The sequence below is a fragment of the Neopelma chrysocephalum genome, unplaced genomic scaffold (genome assembly GCF_003984885.1).
Source record: "Neopelma chrysocephalum unplaced genomic scaffold, ASM398488v2 Primary Assembly neopelma1_22, whole genome shotgun sequence".
Classification (NCBI taxonomy): Eukaryota; Metazoa; Chordata; class Aves; order Passeriformes; family Pipridae; genus Neopelma; species Neopelma chrysocephalum.
Genome location: NW_020897689.1, coordinates 13277036 through 13294339, shown reverse-complemented (window position 1 = coordinate 13294339; position 17304 = coordinate 13277036). Strand labels below are relative to the sequence as shown.

General features: G+C 35.3%; 1 protein-coding gene across 15 annotated transcripts in view; it reads right to left on the bottom strand.

Annotated features, from left to right (window-relative positions):
- The window catches only part of ASPH (aspartate beta-hydroxylase), a 114421-nt gene that overhangs the window by 50393 nt on the left and 46724 nt on the right, over positions 1–17304 (bottom strand). For 8 of the 15 annotated variants that reach the window (XM_027706073.1, XM_027706920.1, XM_027706626.1 and 5 more), the window contains 6 exons: positions 14008–14046; positions 13047–13091; positions 12892–12933; positions 11849–11899; positions 10829–10873; positions 1433–1474 (listed from right to left, as the gene is read on the bottom strand). In XM_027706073.1, coding sequence (XP_027561874.1) covers positions 1433–1474; positions 10829–10873; positions 11849–11899; positions 12892–12933; positions 13047–13091; positions 14008–14046 — 264 coding nt within the window. The remainder of the gene's footprint in view (positions 1–1432; positions 1475–10828; positions 10874–11848; positions 11900–12891; positions 12934–13046; positions 13092–14007; positions 14047–17304) is intronic. The other 7 variants (XM_027706153.1, XM_027706239.1, XM_027706487.1 and 4 more) reach the window with 7 other exon arrangements.

Sequence of the window (17304 nt, the reverse complement as noted above, 5' to 3'; positions counted from 1 at the left end):
ATACAAAACCAAAATACCTTACCATGAGGTCATAAAATTATTATTCCTAAGTACTCAAATATAAAATAACTGCCACATAGCAAATGAAAATAGGAATGAAAAAGGAGCAGTAAAGAAAAAGAAAAAAAATAGGAATGACAAAGAGCCAGGTTTCTGTGCATTGTCATCTACAGACCATGACCCCAGTGAAGGGGCTGTGCAAGCTTCATGCAGTGACAGGGAATGCACGGGGCCAGAACAAATGTCATTGTAGGGAGAACAGATTCACAGTGCTCTCTAGCAAAAACCTGACTTCTTTTTCATCAATTCTGCCTCTTCATCTTCCTAGACAGAAACCCTTATTTGGTAAATATGGAGTTGACAAGGACTGATTTTAATGTCACCTGTCTCTCCAGCACAGTTGGCAGTGCTGAACCCAGCTCCTGAGGCCAGGCAGCCCAGGTTGACTCTTGCCCACAGACGCAGGAGGAGCTTGGTGAAACTATGATCTACAGAATCCTAAACTGGGACAACACACATTTTACTCTTGAAACAGTAGGAGTTGTCACAACCACCCCATGACCCAGTGCAACACTACAGGCTTGGAGAAGAGTGGCTGGAAAGTTGCCCATTGGAAAAGCACCTGGGGATACTAAACAACAGCCGGCTGAACGTGAGCCAGCAGTGTGTCCAGGTAGACAAGAAGGCTAATGGCATCCTGGCTTGGATCAGAACTAGTGTGTCCAGCAGGATTAAAGCAGTGATTTCCCCCTGTTCTTAGCACCAGTGGGGCTGCATCTGAATCCTGTGATCAGCTTTGGGCCACTACAAGAAAGACATTGAGGTCTGTAGCACATCCAGAGAAGAGCAACAAAGATGGGTCAGGAGCGCAAATCTTATAAGAAGCAGCTGAGGGAGCTGGGATTGCTTAGCCTGAAAAAAGGAGGCTCTGGGGAGACCATAAAGATCTCTACAACTACCTGAAATGAGGTTGTAGTGAGATAGGGATCGGTCTCTTTTCCCAAGCGACAGGACAAGAGGCAATAGCCTCAAATTGCTCCAGGGGAGGTTTAGATCCGATAGTAGGAAAAATTCCTTCACTGAAAGGTTTATCAGGCTGCCCTGGTGGTATTTAAAAGATATGTTACTTGGGAACATGGTTCAGTGTTAGGTTAACAGTTGGACTCGATGATCTTAAAGGTCTTTTCCAACCTAAACAATTCTATTGTTCTATTCTGTGACCATGTAAGAGGGGAATACATTGATGCCAGCCTTGGAAACAACTGTGTGTTTATTTTCAAAAGCACATGCTCTCTGGATGTTTATCCAATTGCAGTTTATCTACATCAGATGTACAGGAGCCAAGCTTCACTACTATTTAACATGGCTTAAATCAATCTTCCCAGAAAGCATGGTTTTAAATTTCAGAATAGAATGTTACTTTCAGACTTACCTTTTTCTGTTTTGTCTTGTTCAGTTTCTTTTTCACTTTTCCCTGGAATATTAAAAATATAATTTCATTGGAATAAATTTATGTTTATGATAAAAAAAGAGATACAAGAAAATTAAAACTTAAAACATAATTGAGCCAACAGGACTTCTTTGTTTCATTTTTATTTTTTAAAGAAACCATAGATAACTTTCTGAACTATATAGTTACCTTTAAGGTCTTTCCCTGCAGATTCTTCAAATATTACATTATCGCTTTGATCACAAAATATTTCCTAGAACTTCCTCTCTAGCTACTTAGTAGATTTTGGTGATACACACTCACAATACTGCAAGACAGAAAATCTGTTAGCTAATTAAAAACTACTGGGAATGCTAGTTTAATACATACATTTGATTAAAATATGAAAAACAAAATCCATTGGGAACCAAACTCTCATTTTCAGAAGTGGCTTGGGCACTTGAAAGCTTCTGTTTTCTTAAACTTTTAAAATAATTTAACAGCTGTTCTGTAAACATTTGACTGCACAGGTAAATGTTAAGACAGTTAAGACAGTCTGTAGCAAAGAGACTATATCCTGTACCCAAATCATGTATGTGTGTATCATGAAGGTAATAGATACATAAACATCTTTTTCCCCTCTCTAAACACTATTTGATCCTGCCTTACTCTATAACATATAGAGCATCTTGCTTCACAATTCCAACACTGCTATTCTGTTTCCAATTTTGTCCCAGTAAGCTTCCAATATTTCGTCCTAATAAACTTAGAGAACACTAAACAGGGAAGTCAGTTGGTTTTTTAGTTAGTTATTTTCCTCTCTAACATATACTGCTTAATTTTGAGGTACTCTTTTATATATATATATATATATGTATATATAACTTAAATTTCCAAGTCATTTAGAGACACCTTGTCAGAATATTTAGTCTTCACTGTTTTTCAGGCTGATAGCTCAGAAGCATTACAGCGTGAATAAAATACACCATTTAAAATGCTGGAAAACATTTCTTTTTTCATGGAGAAACTGGATTATGCACATACATGAAATCAAATTATTTAACATTCTAATTTCACCCTTTACTACAGATTGACAACTTCTGCTACTGGGAGTATGGACACTACAACCACTACAACTCTGATTTACATTCAGTACAAGACAGAATGAGCATGAACTTGATTATGATATGGTAAATTAAATAAATATGGTCACGCTGAAAGTCATTCACCCCTTCAATTACATCATGAAATCTAGATTATCAATTAAATAGAAAGAAATTACAAAAGATGTATGGAGTCAATTACCTACTAAGGGATAATTATTACTACAAGAGTATATTAATGGCAGTGTTATGCAGTACTTCCTAAAACACTGAATTTTCTATTTTTTTGTGCATAACACACAATAAAGAAAATGGTTGTGTATATCTGTACATCATCAGAAACACTGCATTTTAAAAAGAGCAGTAATGCAGGTCCAGATGAGACAACAGTTCATTTTTATAGCTTTTACACAGAACAGTTTATATACTCATATTTCTATTGTTTTAATCAGCTCACATTACCATGATACAGCATGCTACTTAGCCATCCATTTTCCCTGCATCTTCTCCCTTATCAGCAACACCGATATTCTCACCTCACCTCTTCTCTCTACTTCATTCTCAGTCACTCAGTAACCTGCTTCCACACATCCCGGACATTCATGTTATTTCTGCAACTTCTTTGCCATCGCAGGAAGAATAAGGTATGACCTCATCACTCTAAAGCCTGCTCCTACCTCCCATTTCTTGTCTGGCTTCACATTTCTTTACTACTGAGACTCATGCAACATACAATGTACAGTTCTCTATACCTATTTATGCACTAGAATCAGTTCTCCGAACTCTCTCTCAGACTTTTTTCAATCTGGATTCTGCTAAATTAGCTGCCATTGATTTTACCAAAGCCTCTCCAACGATCTTTTAATACTCCAGCTTCTCCTTCTAGGTAGCTGCTTTTGAAATTCCTCACAACTTGATCATGTTAGCTCTGAAGATCTTGTTTCTCTCAGCTCTCACCACACTTAACTAAGAATTCACTTCAGCATCATATTCAGCACATATTACTTTTTTCTCTCCACACTGATCCCTAGGATACTTCAATGGTGCAAAAGGTTTTAATTATGCTATTCTGATAAAGGCTTAAAAATGTGCTGTCTCAAAGACAGGGATATGATAATAAATCTTAAGACTATTTTGTCATCAACTAAAATGAATTGTAGCTCAAACAAACAAACAAAAAAAATCTTAGCTCTTCAAACCCCTCTCATCCTTTACTCAATTTCTCCATTTCCAGCAAAACAAACCTAGATCAAAAATCACAAACAAAACAGCTTTAGGTAAGCTGTACAGGCTAGAACTGCTATCACTGTGTAACAAATGCACCAAGTATTCCCAAGAAGGTTTCTACCATGAAGAATAAATTTACTTTTCATATTACAATACATCTAAATGTTTGTGGCTGCATGTGACAATGACCCAAGTCACAATTAAAAAAGTATTTCAGACTTTGTAGATTTTCCATGAATCTCAATCAACACTATAAGCGTACAATACAATTTATTTACAGACACATAACTTCTGAAACATGTAAAATTACAAATGATATTCAGTAAAAACATAAATTTTTCAATATCTTTCCTATATCAACTCTTAGCCATTTTCTTTATGGCTTAGACAGAAGTGCCATGATATGATACCTTTTCAATTACAGAGAATATTAAAAAGTCACTTAAATTGTAGTAAATTGTCGGTATTAAAATACAACTTTAGCATCCTACTCTTTGCTAATTGGTATTTCTTCCTTTAATTTCCAAAAAAAGCAACTGAATCCAAGATTTCATAGATTCATTGAAATATAACAAGAGGCAATGTAGTAATGTGAAAATATAAGAAAAATGTAATCTCTTGACATTTTCTTAGACTAACATTCAGAAATATTCGATTATTAAAGCTATGGAGGTCTTTGAAAACGGAAAAGGTTGAAGGAATACTTTTGCTTTCAAATAGAGAACTGTGCAGACCTTACTAGATTTCTGATCTAACTATGGACCATAACCATAACATTCTGCATGAAAGGTAGATATCACACTTTCCCCGGACGTTTGTGTTTGTTAAAGAATGCTATCTCATCCATTTTAAGTTACAAATAGAAATTATGTATCATGGGAAAAATTCAGGCCAAACTGGTCATGGAAAGTTAATGCTCCTAAAGGACAAACACAATGCAATTATAGAAGACACAGACCTTAGAGTATTGTCTGTTTCCTTCACATAACACCAGTAAGAAATAAAATTAATTTTACTTGCTATATTTCCTCCTCCTTATAAATAATGTTTTCAAATATATTTTTAAATATTCAAATTTATAATTTAAAAAATAATATTAATTAGTGGATGAGTCAGTTATCCCTATAGTTAATATCTACCACATTTAGGAATAAATAATGACACTAGAAAGACAAAGATATTCTTCTGTGTTTTATTGCAGTCAAACAATAAAATGGATTAAATATACATTTTTCAATAGTCCACTTGACCTTGCTCAGCTTGGCATAGTTTTGTAAACATGAAGCACGTAAAGTCACATACCCAGTTACAAAATACTTAAAATTTGATCACAGCATAATATACTCTCACAATCCCATAATTCTATAAATAGACTGTTACTGGTATATAAAAAGTCCTCCATTCACCATTCTAAAATTATTACCAAGATTCCTCACAAAATATGGCTTTGTAAAAATTATTGCTCTGCAATTCACAATCACAGGTAATTTTACTACAACATCCCATCCCAAAACACATCACAGTCTAAGAGTATTATTGCTTTCCTGAAAAGTCTAAAGAAATCACTTTGGGACATCTGTATTTGTTGATCAGATGCAACACTCACGTGAAGTCTCACTGAAATCCCAATACCAAAAAAAAAGGCAAGCATATATGATGCCCCTTTCACTAAAGTTAAGCATCTAGAAACCTGACTTCAAAACAGTGTTACAGAACTTGAAAATCTCCCTGTAAACCCAAAGGCAACCACTGTTAGGGTTACCAAATTGACTTTTCTTTTTATAAATTCATCTTACTTTATTTCTCCTAAGCTCCTGTATCAGGCTTGGTAACTTCCTAAAATCACAGCAATTATTCCTGAGCCAAAAAGGAACACATGCAAAATACCAAAGAATAAAATATGTCTCCGTAATTGTGGAACAGCAGCACAGAACAGGTAAAAACCACACCTGTTATATTAAAATCCTAAATGACTCACAGTCTAAATTTCAGATGTACCATTTATAAGAGCATTTATAACTGTAGGTCTTTAATTTTGACATCGAACTTTTCCAAAGGTTGAATTTCTGAAGTTTTTTTCCTTTTTTTAAATAAAATTTGCAAATCAAGTATTTATACAAACTTAAGTTTTTAAATAATTTACTGAATGTAAAGCTAACTAAATCTAGCTTTGAGATCATTATATTGGGAAGCAAACTAGAAAAATTTTACTAAATTCAACCTGACTCCAGTAACTCAGTTTTGTTGCAATCTCTACTGACTTCTTGACAGACTATCACATAGTCTCCAGACATTTTTGCTTTATAAATCAAATGGGCATAAATAAAAAGTTCTAATTCACGCATCAATGGTTTTTGAAAAGTGTAATTTAGTAATCTGCCCTTTTATCGGTATAAATTAAACACACACATTTTGCATCTTGTTAGGCTATTTTAAAAATAACCTGAAATTCATGTAGTGTAACTGTTGACATAACATCAGTGCAAAGAGAGATTAAGTCAAACTTCACAGCATAGTGTATGCCTGATTAGTGTTTTTAATAAAAGCAATTAGGCTGTATGCTATATCAGCAGTTATAAAACATTTAAAAATTCATAATATGTTTCATTTGACCAAACTGCTCTGTACATACTGTACGAATCCACAACAAAAGATATATATTAAAATCTGAAAAAATGTACTTGCTGCTATGTTATAAATAGAATATTAACAATTGCTTAAACAGTACATGAAATGCAGCTCAAAGTTGCAACTCTGTCACAAACACAGAAGAAAAAAAATAATGAATTCGCTAAACTTGACTGAGGGAAAAAAAATAATATCAGACAGGAATGTAAACTAAACATCCAAATGTTAAAAATGCTTACTAAAATGACAGTTCACTAAAACCCAGTTACAACATCTTAGTGTTCATTCCCCAAACCCTGAACTGCTTGGTAATTACATCATAAGATCTATTACAACCATCTGCTCCCCTTTTGTAGCGTATGGTTAGGGCTGGTCCTCCTGATGTAGGGACTTTTCTTTTGAAGCTTTAAGTATCTGAAAAAATAAGGGGAAATCTATATTAAAGGACCAACCAAAACACAACTCACTCTAAAACAACAACAAAAAAAATCTTAAATGCTAAAAAATGCAACTTTGTATCAGACTAGTTAGTTTGAGAAAGCTACAATTTCTAGGAGCTACTTTAAGGAATATACACAAAGTTGCCATATAAGGTGGGAAATATTTATCTACACAGTAAATTTTTTATTACCATATGGCACTTCATTTACCTTGTAAAGGAAATCTAGGCCATGTACCAAACACATTAAAACAATTTTTTGTTTTGGTGGGTTTTGGTTTTGTTTTTTTTGTTTGGTTGGTTGGTTTTGGGTTTTATTTCTTAAAGTCAAAGACAATCGGAAAAGAGGAGCCAGGGAATAAGGAAGGGTCAAAGTTCTAAAGTGGAAACTTCTCTACACATAAGGGATTTCAGCAGTTGGTAAAACAAATGTAGGGTTATAAAATGTCAAGGATACAAGGTGAAGGGGAGGAGTGGGAAAACCCATAGATATTTTACATCTGAACTCATATAAGATGGATCAAAGTCCAAATACAGAGAGCAAAGGTATCCCAAAACCTGCAATATGTCTCCCCTAAAATATGCATCCAACAAGAACCACTCTATCACAACCACTGCAATTTATGTGCCAGTGTAAAACAGGATTAGTAAAAAAAAAATCTGAAGCTGCTCTATCATATCATTCAAGTGCATTAGTTACAAAAATGTGGATTATAACTGAAGCTAAAGTAGCCTACATCTGGAAAAGAATACCAGTAATAATTTTAGAAATAAACTCAGAGAATTGGAAAACAGTACCTACAGTACCCAAACATGTATTTTAGTATTATTACTTCTTTTTTCTGATATACCCTGAAGTCAGAAAAAAACTTTTGACTTGCACTCCAGCATATTCAAATCCCACACCCAATCTCTTCACTGGTGATGGGAGAATGTTCCTCACAGCTAAATTCAGCCTCTGAACCACCTCCTGTTTTCTTTCTAAAAAACCTAAATTCCTATGTTTTACCTTAGGATAAAACAGCTGCTCCCAACCTGACAGAAACTGTTGAAATGCAGTTGTGTCAATTTATAAAACTGAAGAATAAGGACTCTAAAATGATATTTCTGAATGTCTTTTACACTGCCTAAAGTTATGTATATTACATAAATAGATGTAAATATATGTAAAGAGTGCATATGTGTATAAAAGGATTCTTCATTCAGAAGAGAGTTCTTGGCTGTCTCTAGTACAATGAACTTCAATATTATTATTGCTGAGAGAACAGGAAATATTAGACTTTGAATACCTAAACATAAAGACTTCTGACAATAAAATCTCTGTACTGAATCCTCCATTACAAATAACATATTAAAAAGCCCGGGTAAACATGAATGTCATCCTCTAAGACGAATATTTGAGAGTAATGTTGCTTTCAAACTGAAAGATTCGTATACAAAAAAGGCAGGTAAACATATTTCATAGTAGAAATAAATAATAATTTAATACTTATTTTTATTCATGGTCAACAGTCATTTACGTCCTCTGTTTCTTTTCTCAGTTTTCTGAGATGCTACTTGAATTCTACTTTTTGTGCAGAAACAATAAGAGGTAAGGGTAACCTTGTGATTTAAGAAGTGTTGCACTAGTTTTGGAAACAAATACAGGTAAAAAAAAATAGATCTAAAAGATCTTTTGAAAGCATCAGGAATGCATACTATTTCAAAGTAGAACATGCTATTATTATTCTAACAGTGTTTGAAAACAGTAAATACTCTTTTAGTATCACAGCACAACAAAAGGAGAGTGGACAACTATGTTCATTTCCACCATCTTATTTGAAAATACATCTGCAATCAAAGGAATGATCGTCCCTCTGTACTCAGCACTGGTGAGGCCACACTTCAAAAACTGTGTTAAGTTTTGGGCCTCTCACTACAAGAAGGACATTGAGGTACTGAAGCATGTCCAGAGAAGGGCAACAAAGCTGATGATGGGTCTTGGAGCATAAATCCTACGAGGAGTGGCTCAGGGAGATGGGGTTGTTTAGCCTGGAGAAAAGGAGGGTCAGGGAAGACCTTATCTCTCTCTACAACCACCTGGAAGAAGGCCATAGCCAGGTGGGGGTCGGTCTCTTCTGCCAAGTAACAAGTGATAGTTAAGAGGAAACAGCATTGAGTTGTGCCAGGGGAAGATTAGATCAGGTATGAGGAAAAATATCTTCCCCAAAAGGATGTTTAAGCACTGGAAGAGGCTGCTCAGGGAAGTGATGCAGTCACTGCCCATGGCCATGTTTAAAAGACATGTAGATGTGGCGCTCAGAGACATTGTTTAGTGGTGCACTTGGCAGTGTTAGGCTTACAGCTGGACTTGACCTCAAGGATCTTTTTCAACCTAACTGATTCTATTGGTACATTTTGGAAATCATCACTACTGTACAAAACACCTAAGATTACTTTTTATTAATTTATTGCTGCAAGACTGAGCCATAAATTACAGCATAGAGGTGACAGAAATGTGGTCCAAAACTTAAAGATTTCAAGTTGGCACTTGCATTCTGACTTTAATTTTAAAATAGTATATGTAAGCCAAGAGATCATCTCAATATGTTCATATCAATACAACTGGCACTGTGCAGTGGAATTATCTACTGTTAAAACTTTCTAACAGTCCAGTAAGGGCCTTTTTGTTATTTTAACTTTAAGCAGCAACATTTTCTGAGAGAAGACATGTTTTCCTCTTCTACAGTTACAACTTAATGCACAACAAACCAAATCAAGACTACCTTTGCTGAACTTCTTGCCATGCTGTCAAAGCAGCTACTGTTTGTTCTTATACTGATTACAAGCTCTGGTTAAGAATACTCCATATTCATTATGAAACAAAACATTTTATATAAGGCATCTATTAATTGATATCTATGGCTTCAAACATTTCAACACACCATATGGCTGTTATAAACAGATTAGAAAGACCTCACAGACAACACAGTTACATATTGATATGAGCATTTCAAATCACCTCAGTTAAGGTCCAGCAAATAAATTAAAATGTTAACTAAACCATGCCTTTGATCGGTACTTGGCAACCACAAAGGTCTCCTATGTTTTTTCACTTCTCTGGCTACTTTCAGCACAACCGAGAGCCAAACAGAAGTTTCCTTTACTGCACGGAAAAAAAAAAGTCCCAGAACCCTCTGGGCACCACACCTCATAAGAGCTTCTGCACAGTGCAAAGATTAACTAACCCAGAAAGGTGCTCAGGCTAATCAGAACAAAACAGAAATATAGCCATCAGTGCCCTTGGATTGCAGCTTCGCTGATCTACTGCCCCGAGATACAACTCTCACTCAATGCAACTACTTTGTTACAACTAACAAATTAGCACCTTGTAATAATTAACTCCAAAAAGCAGTGAAATGTAACAGTATGCAGTCTCCAAATTACGAAGCCACTTAGCTACTGTAAAAATGGTTTTGGTCAACTCCATGTTTACTATTGTCAGGCAATAGATGGAAGAACTGGAAGTGCTCTTGTTCCTGATATCAGTTATGTCAAGAAAAATGCAATGGCATGACAAAAAAAGTCCTGTTTTCAGAGCGTTGCCCAAAGAACGTACCACAGCCAAACTCCAACAGATCTGACTGACACTCAGAGAATTAACAGTATCACTGTCCATGATCAGTTACTCTGCAGAGGAAGTATGCACATATTCCGAGACCTGAAATTGTTGTATTTCCCTTTACAGCAAAACTGTCCAGGTCTGTCTAAAATCATTACAAATTAAGTTGTATATTAAAACTACTAACAGTTTATTTGGAATACTTTCATTTAACCCAGCAATTGCTGCTACCACTTATCAAGTACACCAAAAAAATTATCGCTTCAAAACCAAGAAGCAACTTTGACATTAATGATATCCCTTCGTCCCTGTCCACAAAGTAATTTGTTTATAAATTTCCATGTAGCTAAAGCTTCATTTTTTCTTTTCTAAAAAACCCCAAGCATTTAAAATTGACTTACCCACTTGAACATCATTTGAATAATCCTCAGCTTGAACAGGTATTTCTGTAAATCAAAAATGTAAAAATAACTCAAGCTGGACTGCTCCCTAAATATTTTTAAAAGCCACTTTTTTCTCTTATGTTCAAAATAGTGACTTATCAAGACCGCTCTGTAATACTGCTTTTGCGGAAGTGGGATGCAAATTTCTTCCTCAGATGAATTTTTCCAAGGGGAAGATTAATGCTTAAGGAGGCCAATGAGGAAATTGCAGAATTGCACAGTTTCAAAAATGATACTTCAAAATTCTGAAACTATACTACCCAAAGCACAAATCTCCCAGTTTCACATGCTACTGCAGTACAGGCTTAGAAAAATTCATGTACTTATTATGTTCCCAGCTGCAATTGTGAAATACCTGACCTCAAAATTCAATTATTTTTAATTCCATATGTATGTTTAAATTAGACATGTCACACATCACCAAGTGTTATTAACTGCTAATAGACTGAAGGCTGCACACAGTCCCTATTACTGTAGTCAGGTTCATCAGAAAAAACTTCACAATAGCCAGGATGCTGGTTGTAGACAATAAGAAGAATCAAAGAGAGGGAAATACATTCTCTGACTTGGGAAGCCCATAAATAAAGCTCAAAGCTGGGGAAACTTCATTTCTCACATATACTCTTTTTCCCAAGTATGCACTACTGACTGGCTGGTGGAAAACAGAGCAAAGAAAAGAAATCTTCAGTTTTATCCTATGGCCTAATATGGTCATTTTTATCAATGTAAGTTTTTCCGAGCTGATAGCACTCTCAACTTCTAAAACTGAAGAGTGCTTTGAAAGCCATTAAAATATTGTCATTAAAAAACCCAAGGTGACAGATTCCAACAACACAGATATGTTTGTCCTCAAAAGAAAACAGCTGCAGGAAAAGTTATGAATGTATTTTTATTGCAGCGTAAAATTCTATTCCACAATATTTATAATTCTCAATTTTTTTTTAAGTGGCAAACCCATGTAAAATATAACATACAAACCTGATTCCTCTGGTTCAACGGCCACATCGTCTTCTGGCTGCTTACTTTCTACTGTTACAAAGAAAATAAGTGTTAAGAGTCATACATAGCACATTTACAATTTTGTTCTTATCCTCCAGCACCCACACAATCAAATTAGTACCAAATGAGAAGGAAGACAAACTGCTGTTTCCCCATTTAATTACATTAGAATGCATTTTTCAAATAGAAAATCTAAATAAATACAGCATCAAATGCTACACACTGTGCTCAAACTAAACTGCTTAGATCACTTAGATCACTTCGCTCTAGCTGACGTTTGAAAAAAACTTGCTTAATGACATTTTTTATTTCTTAGAACAAATCTTTAAATCACACAGTAGTCATTTAAAATTTCCCAATACCAATACAGCAAACAAAAATTTACAACTTAGTCTTTTTGAGTGGCAATGTGGAAAATTAACACAGAGCTCCAATTTGAGGAATGGAGTAAGTACTTCATAAGAACATCATGAAGTTCAACAAGGCCAAGTGCAAGTTCCTGCACTGGGGTCAGGTGCTGGAGCATCTCTCCTAAGAAGACAGGCTGAGAGAGTTGGGTTGCTCAGTCTGGAGAAGAGAAGGCTGCAGAGAGACCTTATCACAGCCTTTCAACAAGGGATCTTGTAAGAAAGACAGAGAGACACTTTTTACCAATGCCTGTAGCAACAGGACAAGAAGCAATGGTTTTAAAGTGAAAGAAGGTAAATTGAGATTAGACATAAGAAAGAAATTTTTTATTCTGAGTGTGGTGAGACACTGGAACAGGTTGTCCAGAGCACTAGAGATGCTCCATCATTAGAAGTGTTCCAAGTCAGACTGGACAGACCTTTGAGCAATCTGACTTAGTGAAAGACGTCACTGGCCATGGCAGAGAGTTTGAACCATATGATGTTTAAATGTCTCTTCCAACCCAAACTGTTTGATGATTCTACATACACATTTATCTGCTTTGTTTTTAATTTGCCTGTTTTTTAATTATATTAATATAATTTTTTTCTTTCACAAACTATAAAAACTCATACCTGAGACATCTTTAGCAACATCAAAATCTTCAGTAACTTTATCTATAATAAAAAGGGAAAAGTATATCATGAACTTGTTTTTTTTTTTAACGTCAGATTTTCAAATGCATATATTTTATCAAAAGACTTTAAGATCACATTTACAAAATATATACCTGGCTCTGTGGCTTCATTCACCTCCTCTGGAAGGTTGTGAATAGCTAAAAAAAACCCATTTGATTCAGAGCAATAATGAAGTCAAGCCCTCAATTTATGGAATTTACACACAGCAAAAAAACCCCACAGCTAGCACACAGACATGTATACCTGTGAACAGTAAACTGCTACTGACAAACAGGAACTTTGATGAATTTAGGGGAAAAAAACACTAGAGAATTCCTTTACTTCATTCTAAACTAAAGAACTGTAGTTTTTTTTCAATCAGCTGTCTGAGATGACTCCAAAGAGCTGCTATTTCAAGACAACAAAGTATACAGGACGCAGACAGGGTACTGCAGACAATTTTTAATTGCTTCTGCTAATTAGATAAATGTACCCACAAAAGTCTGCATCAAAGTAGAGTTAGTATTGGCAGCCTGTACATTTTGAATGATCTCACGCACTGGTTGCAAGGTTCTGAGCAAAGATCACAGCAGGCAGCAGGTTGACTGTCTATGTTGAATTATTGTGTTCCAACTGTCCACTAAAAGCCTCAGATACCCCACTTTGTGTCACTTGAGACCTTAAAGATGAATCCTCAAGGACAGCATCTTAAAAGGTGTATCAGATCACAGTCAAAAACGTAAGTTTATAACAAACCTTTGCTGTAACTGGCAACTGGCATAACTGAAGGTCACACAGATTATATATTTCAATATATATAAACAGCAAGATTAAGTTAATAATTGTTACACTAACTAGCTTAAAATATTCCTCTGATTTTGAAAACAATATGTATTCTAATAACACTTATTGTAGAGGTATTTCTACTTGACATATGAAACAAAGATTTTCTAATATGTTTCATAAATATAAATATATACAGATGGTGGGATGTGTGTGGCAGTTACACACACCTCACTCACACATATACACATACACACATACATATGCATTTATACATATATATGTATATACCTGTATCTTGAGTCTCAGTCTGCTTTTCATGTTCGGGTTCTGAAAGAAAAGAAAAAATAAAGTTGCTGGGTGGTTTATATGCAAAAAGTATCCTAAAAATTTGGTTGTTAAGCATCCAGGTAACTTCTTTAATGATAAAGGCCTTAAAAAACTTTCCCTACTTTGGGGCCTGAATAGATACATGAACCCTCTTTGGAGCTTGTAGTAGAAATTTTACACACACACAAAAAATATACCTAATGTGAACATATTGTTGAAATTTCAAGCCTTTCTATCTACACAGGTGAAATGGTGAAAACAATGACAACAATAAATCCATCATTCTGTACAGTTGCTATAATTTTTCTACATTCTTAATATTTGAGTAAAGAGCCAGCCTAATTTTTGTAATTTTGAAGAAATAGGTTAAGAATATTCAATATTTAATTTTAGATAATGTCTGAAAACAGGAAAACGCTATCCCTTGTCTGAATTTTCAATATACACTCACTGTAAATTTTAGAACTAAAGAAGTTCAAAGTTCATTCAGTGTTTTGGATAATTTCATCATCTCAACAGGTACTAACTCTTATCTGAAAAAGGTCAATTGGTCAACTATGTAAGATTTAAAAAAACAACCAAACAAAAACCCCCCACGTCTTTATAATAGTGATTCATGTTATAAGGTACTAATGGTCATGTGGCTCTCCCTACATTCCTTAGAAAAAAGTTCTTACAGAATATTCTTAAAAAAACATCCAGAACTCTCTAATTCTAATGAAAATCTCAAACTTGCTTTCCTCCAGTTTCACTGCTACAAGCTGTAGCAAACTCTTCATAAAACTACTGAAAGTTGTGTACAATAACTGAGTTCTTCTATTCCAAATTATATGATCAATCTATTTACACACTCCACTGTAGGTTATCATACACTTATTTCATCTACAGAATTTTTAGCATTAGCAATAACCTCAGTGATGTGATTACAGGAACCATGATCCTATTAGAGCTGGTCCCTGACTGAATTAAGAACCAAGTCATACAAAGCAAGAGTCACAAAAGAAATTGAACTGCTCTAGCCAACGATCCTCTTGGCACTGCCCTCAGTTTTCTGACAACTCCAGAAAGCACCAGAATTGAAGAAAATATTTCATCAGAGGGTCTTGCCAGAAGAGGGAAAACATCTGATAGAGATGGGGAAGATATACTGACTCCAGAATAGAGAAGCTTACACTTCTGTTGACTTCACAGATAATTGCATCTCAAGATTTAAATTGAATCTTCTTGAGGAATTGAACTGCAGTTTTGGAGCCCATGCCAAAACCACAAGCTTTACACTTGAGAGAAAGAATTTCAGATCTCCACTATGGTCTCCATCCCTTCTTTGACTTTAAAAAACAGGCGCTAAAACTGCTTTTCTCCAGAAACAGAGCAAATCTGTTTCACTTTCAATCCAACCAAAAGCGTGGAAAAAGGTACAAGACAGACAGGCCCATAGACAAAAGGGATGGAAAAAGGGTACAACTGCTAAAATGGTGTCCAGCAAATGAACGTGTACATGCCCTGAAACTCGACAGACTGAACTCCTAAGGAAAAAATGGTGTGTCACAAAAAGGCAGATCAGCTGACTGGTCTTTTTCTTCCACACTGCTCCAGGTTGGAGCTCTGAAATTCCTCCAAAAAGTACAAACACATGGTGCTTTCTCTTACAACCAGAACGTGTTCAAGGGAGAACTTGAAAGCAAGGCAAAATTATGCCATGAAAAAGCAAACTTTTATCAAGAGAAAAGCAGTTTGCCACAGATTATGTTGAACTGCGGGAATAATTTATTGCATAAAGAAGCCTGGCAAGCCAAGAACAATAAATTTTTTGACAGTCACCTGCTACCTTAGAATTTCCTTTGGAGAAAAATTCCTATTCTTGTTATCAGCCTAATCAGAGGATCTGGAAGACTATAGAAAGAGTAGGGTAAAAAAAAATCTGATTTATCTGATACTATTTAGAAACTCTCATTGTAGCACACAGAGGCAACTGCACATGAAACCACTGCTTGCTGAAGCACAAGAATTATTCACAAAATAGAGTGATTCACTGTTATGGTGCCAGGGTGCCAGAAGAGACTGCAGAATATGAAATAGTTTTGCAACTGATTTTATGAAAAGCTGATGTAAATTACTTCAGTTACCTCCCTGATCAACTTACTCAAAAAGCTGATATAAATGACAGTTCCTGAGGGCATGGAAGCATTTTCTGTCCATGTCACCACTACATATGAAGAAGCATGAAAAGTAAAGATTAAAAGTTGCACTTCTTCATATCTAGGTGCAAGAAGCAAGAGAAAGTGATTCCTGACTGGGAACTGATGGTAAAATAAATATCTCCTGGAAAAGTGAGTAAAATAAGTCCCAGGAAAAAATCTAGAGGTCTCTTGGTTTTCCATTCTATTAAAGCCAAGACATTTTATCAAGGGCATCATCACTGAGGCAAATAAGTATTTTCTGCAGACTGCGAAAGACACAGACTATGTGATAAATACACCTTTGGGCCACTAGAAGTCTTTCAATGGGATTTTAACTCCTATTCCAAAGACGGATGTCGAAATTTCCCTTCTGATGACGAAGAATGAGCCTCAAGATTTTCTCTTGCAAATATCTTGAAGTTAAGAATCCCTATCCTTTGCTCAGATTACATAAACATGGGAAATAAACAAAAGTGCTTTAAAGACACACTTAATTATTCTGAAGTATGGTAGTCCCCAGAAGAATATCACAGCAGGAATCACAACCACATACCTTTGTTTCAAGGCTGTGACTACTGTTCTTCTCTTTTTGTTCTCAGCAATCATTAGCAAATCATCAACCAAATCAAACTAAACCAGAGTAATTTTCAAAGAACTGATAGTGAAGGACAAGACACAAAGGTAACATTGAGCTATACAGATGCAATGAACTACAGTTGACTTGACTGGGGTTTCATAAGAAAAAGGGCATGCAAGGTCTTCAACATTCTTATTCCACTTACACATAAAGTATGACAGAGGGCCAATGTAGGAATTTAATGTATACTCTACACTTGTTCCATTTGATCATTCAATCCCCTTGGCTGATTGCTTACACACACAGAGGGTTTGAACACAGAACAACCCAAAACCTTAACTGAGAACTCATAAAGTAATGTGGCATTATAGAAAATTTCAAGAAAAAGTAATTTCACTTGCCTATTAACTAAAGACTTTGATACTGTAATTTCACTAAATATAGCAGTTGTCATACCTTGGTCTTCATTATAATTGCCATGCACTCTATCCTCTGTTTAAA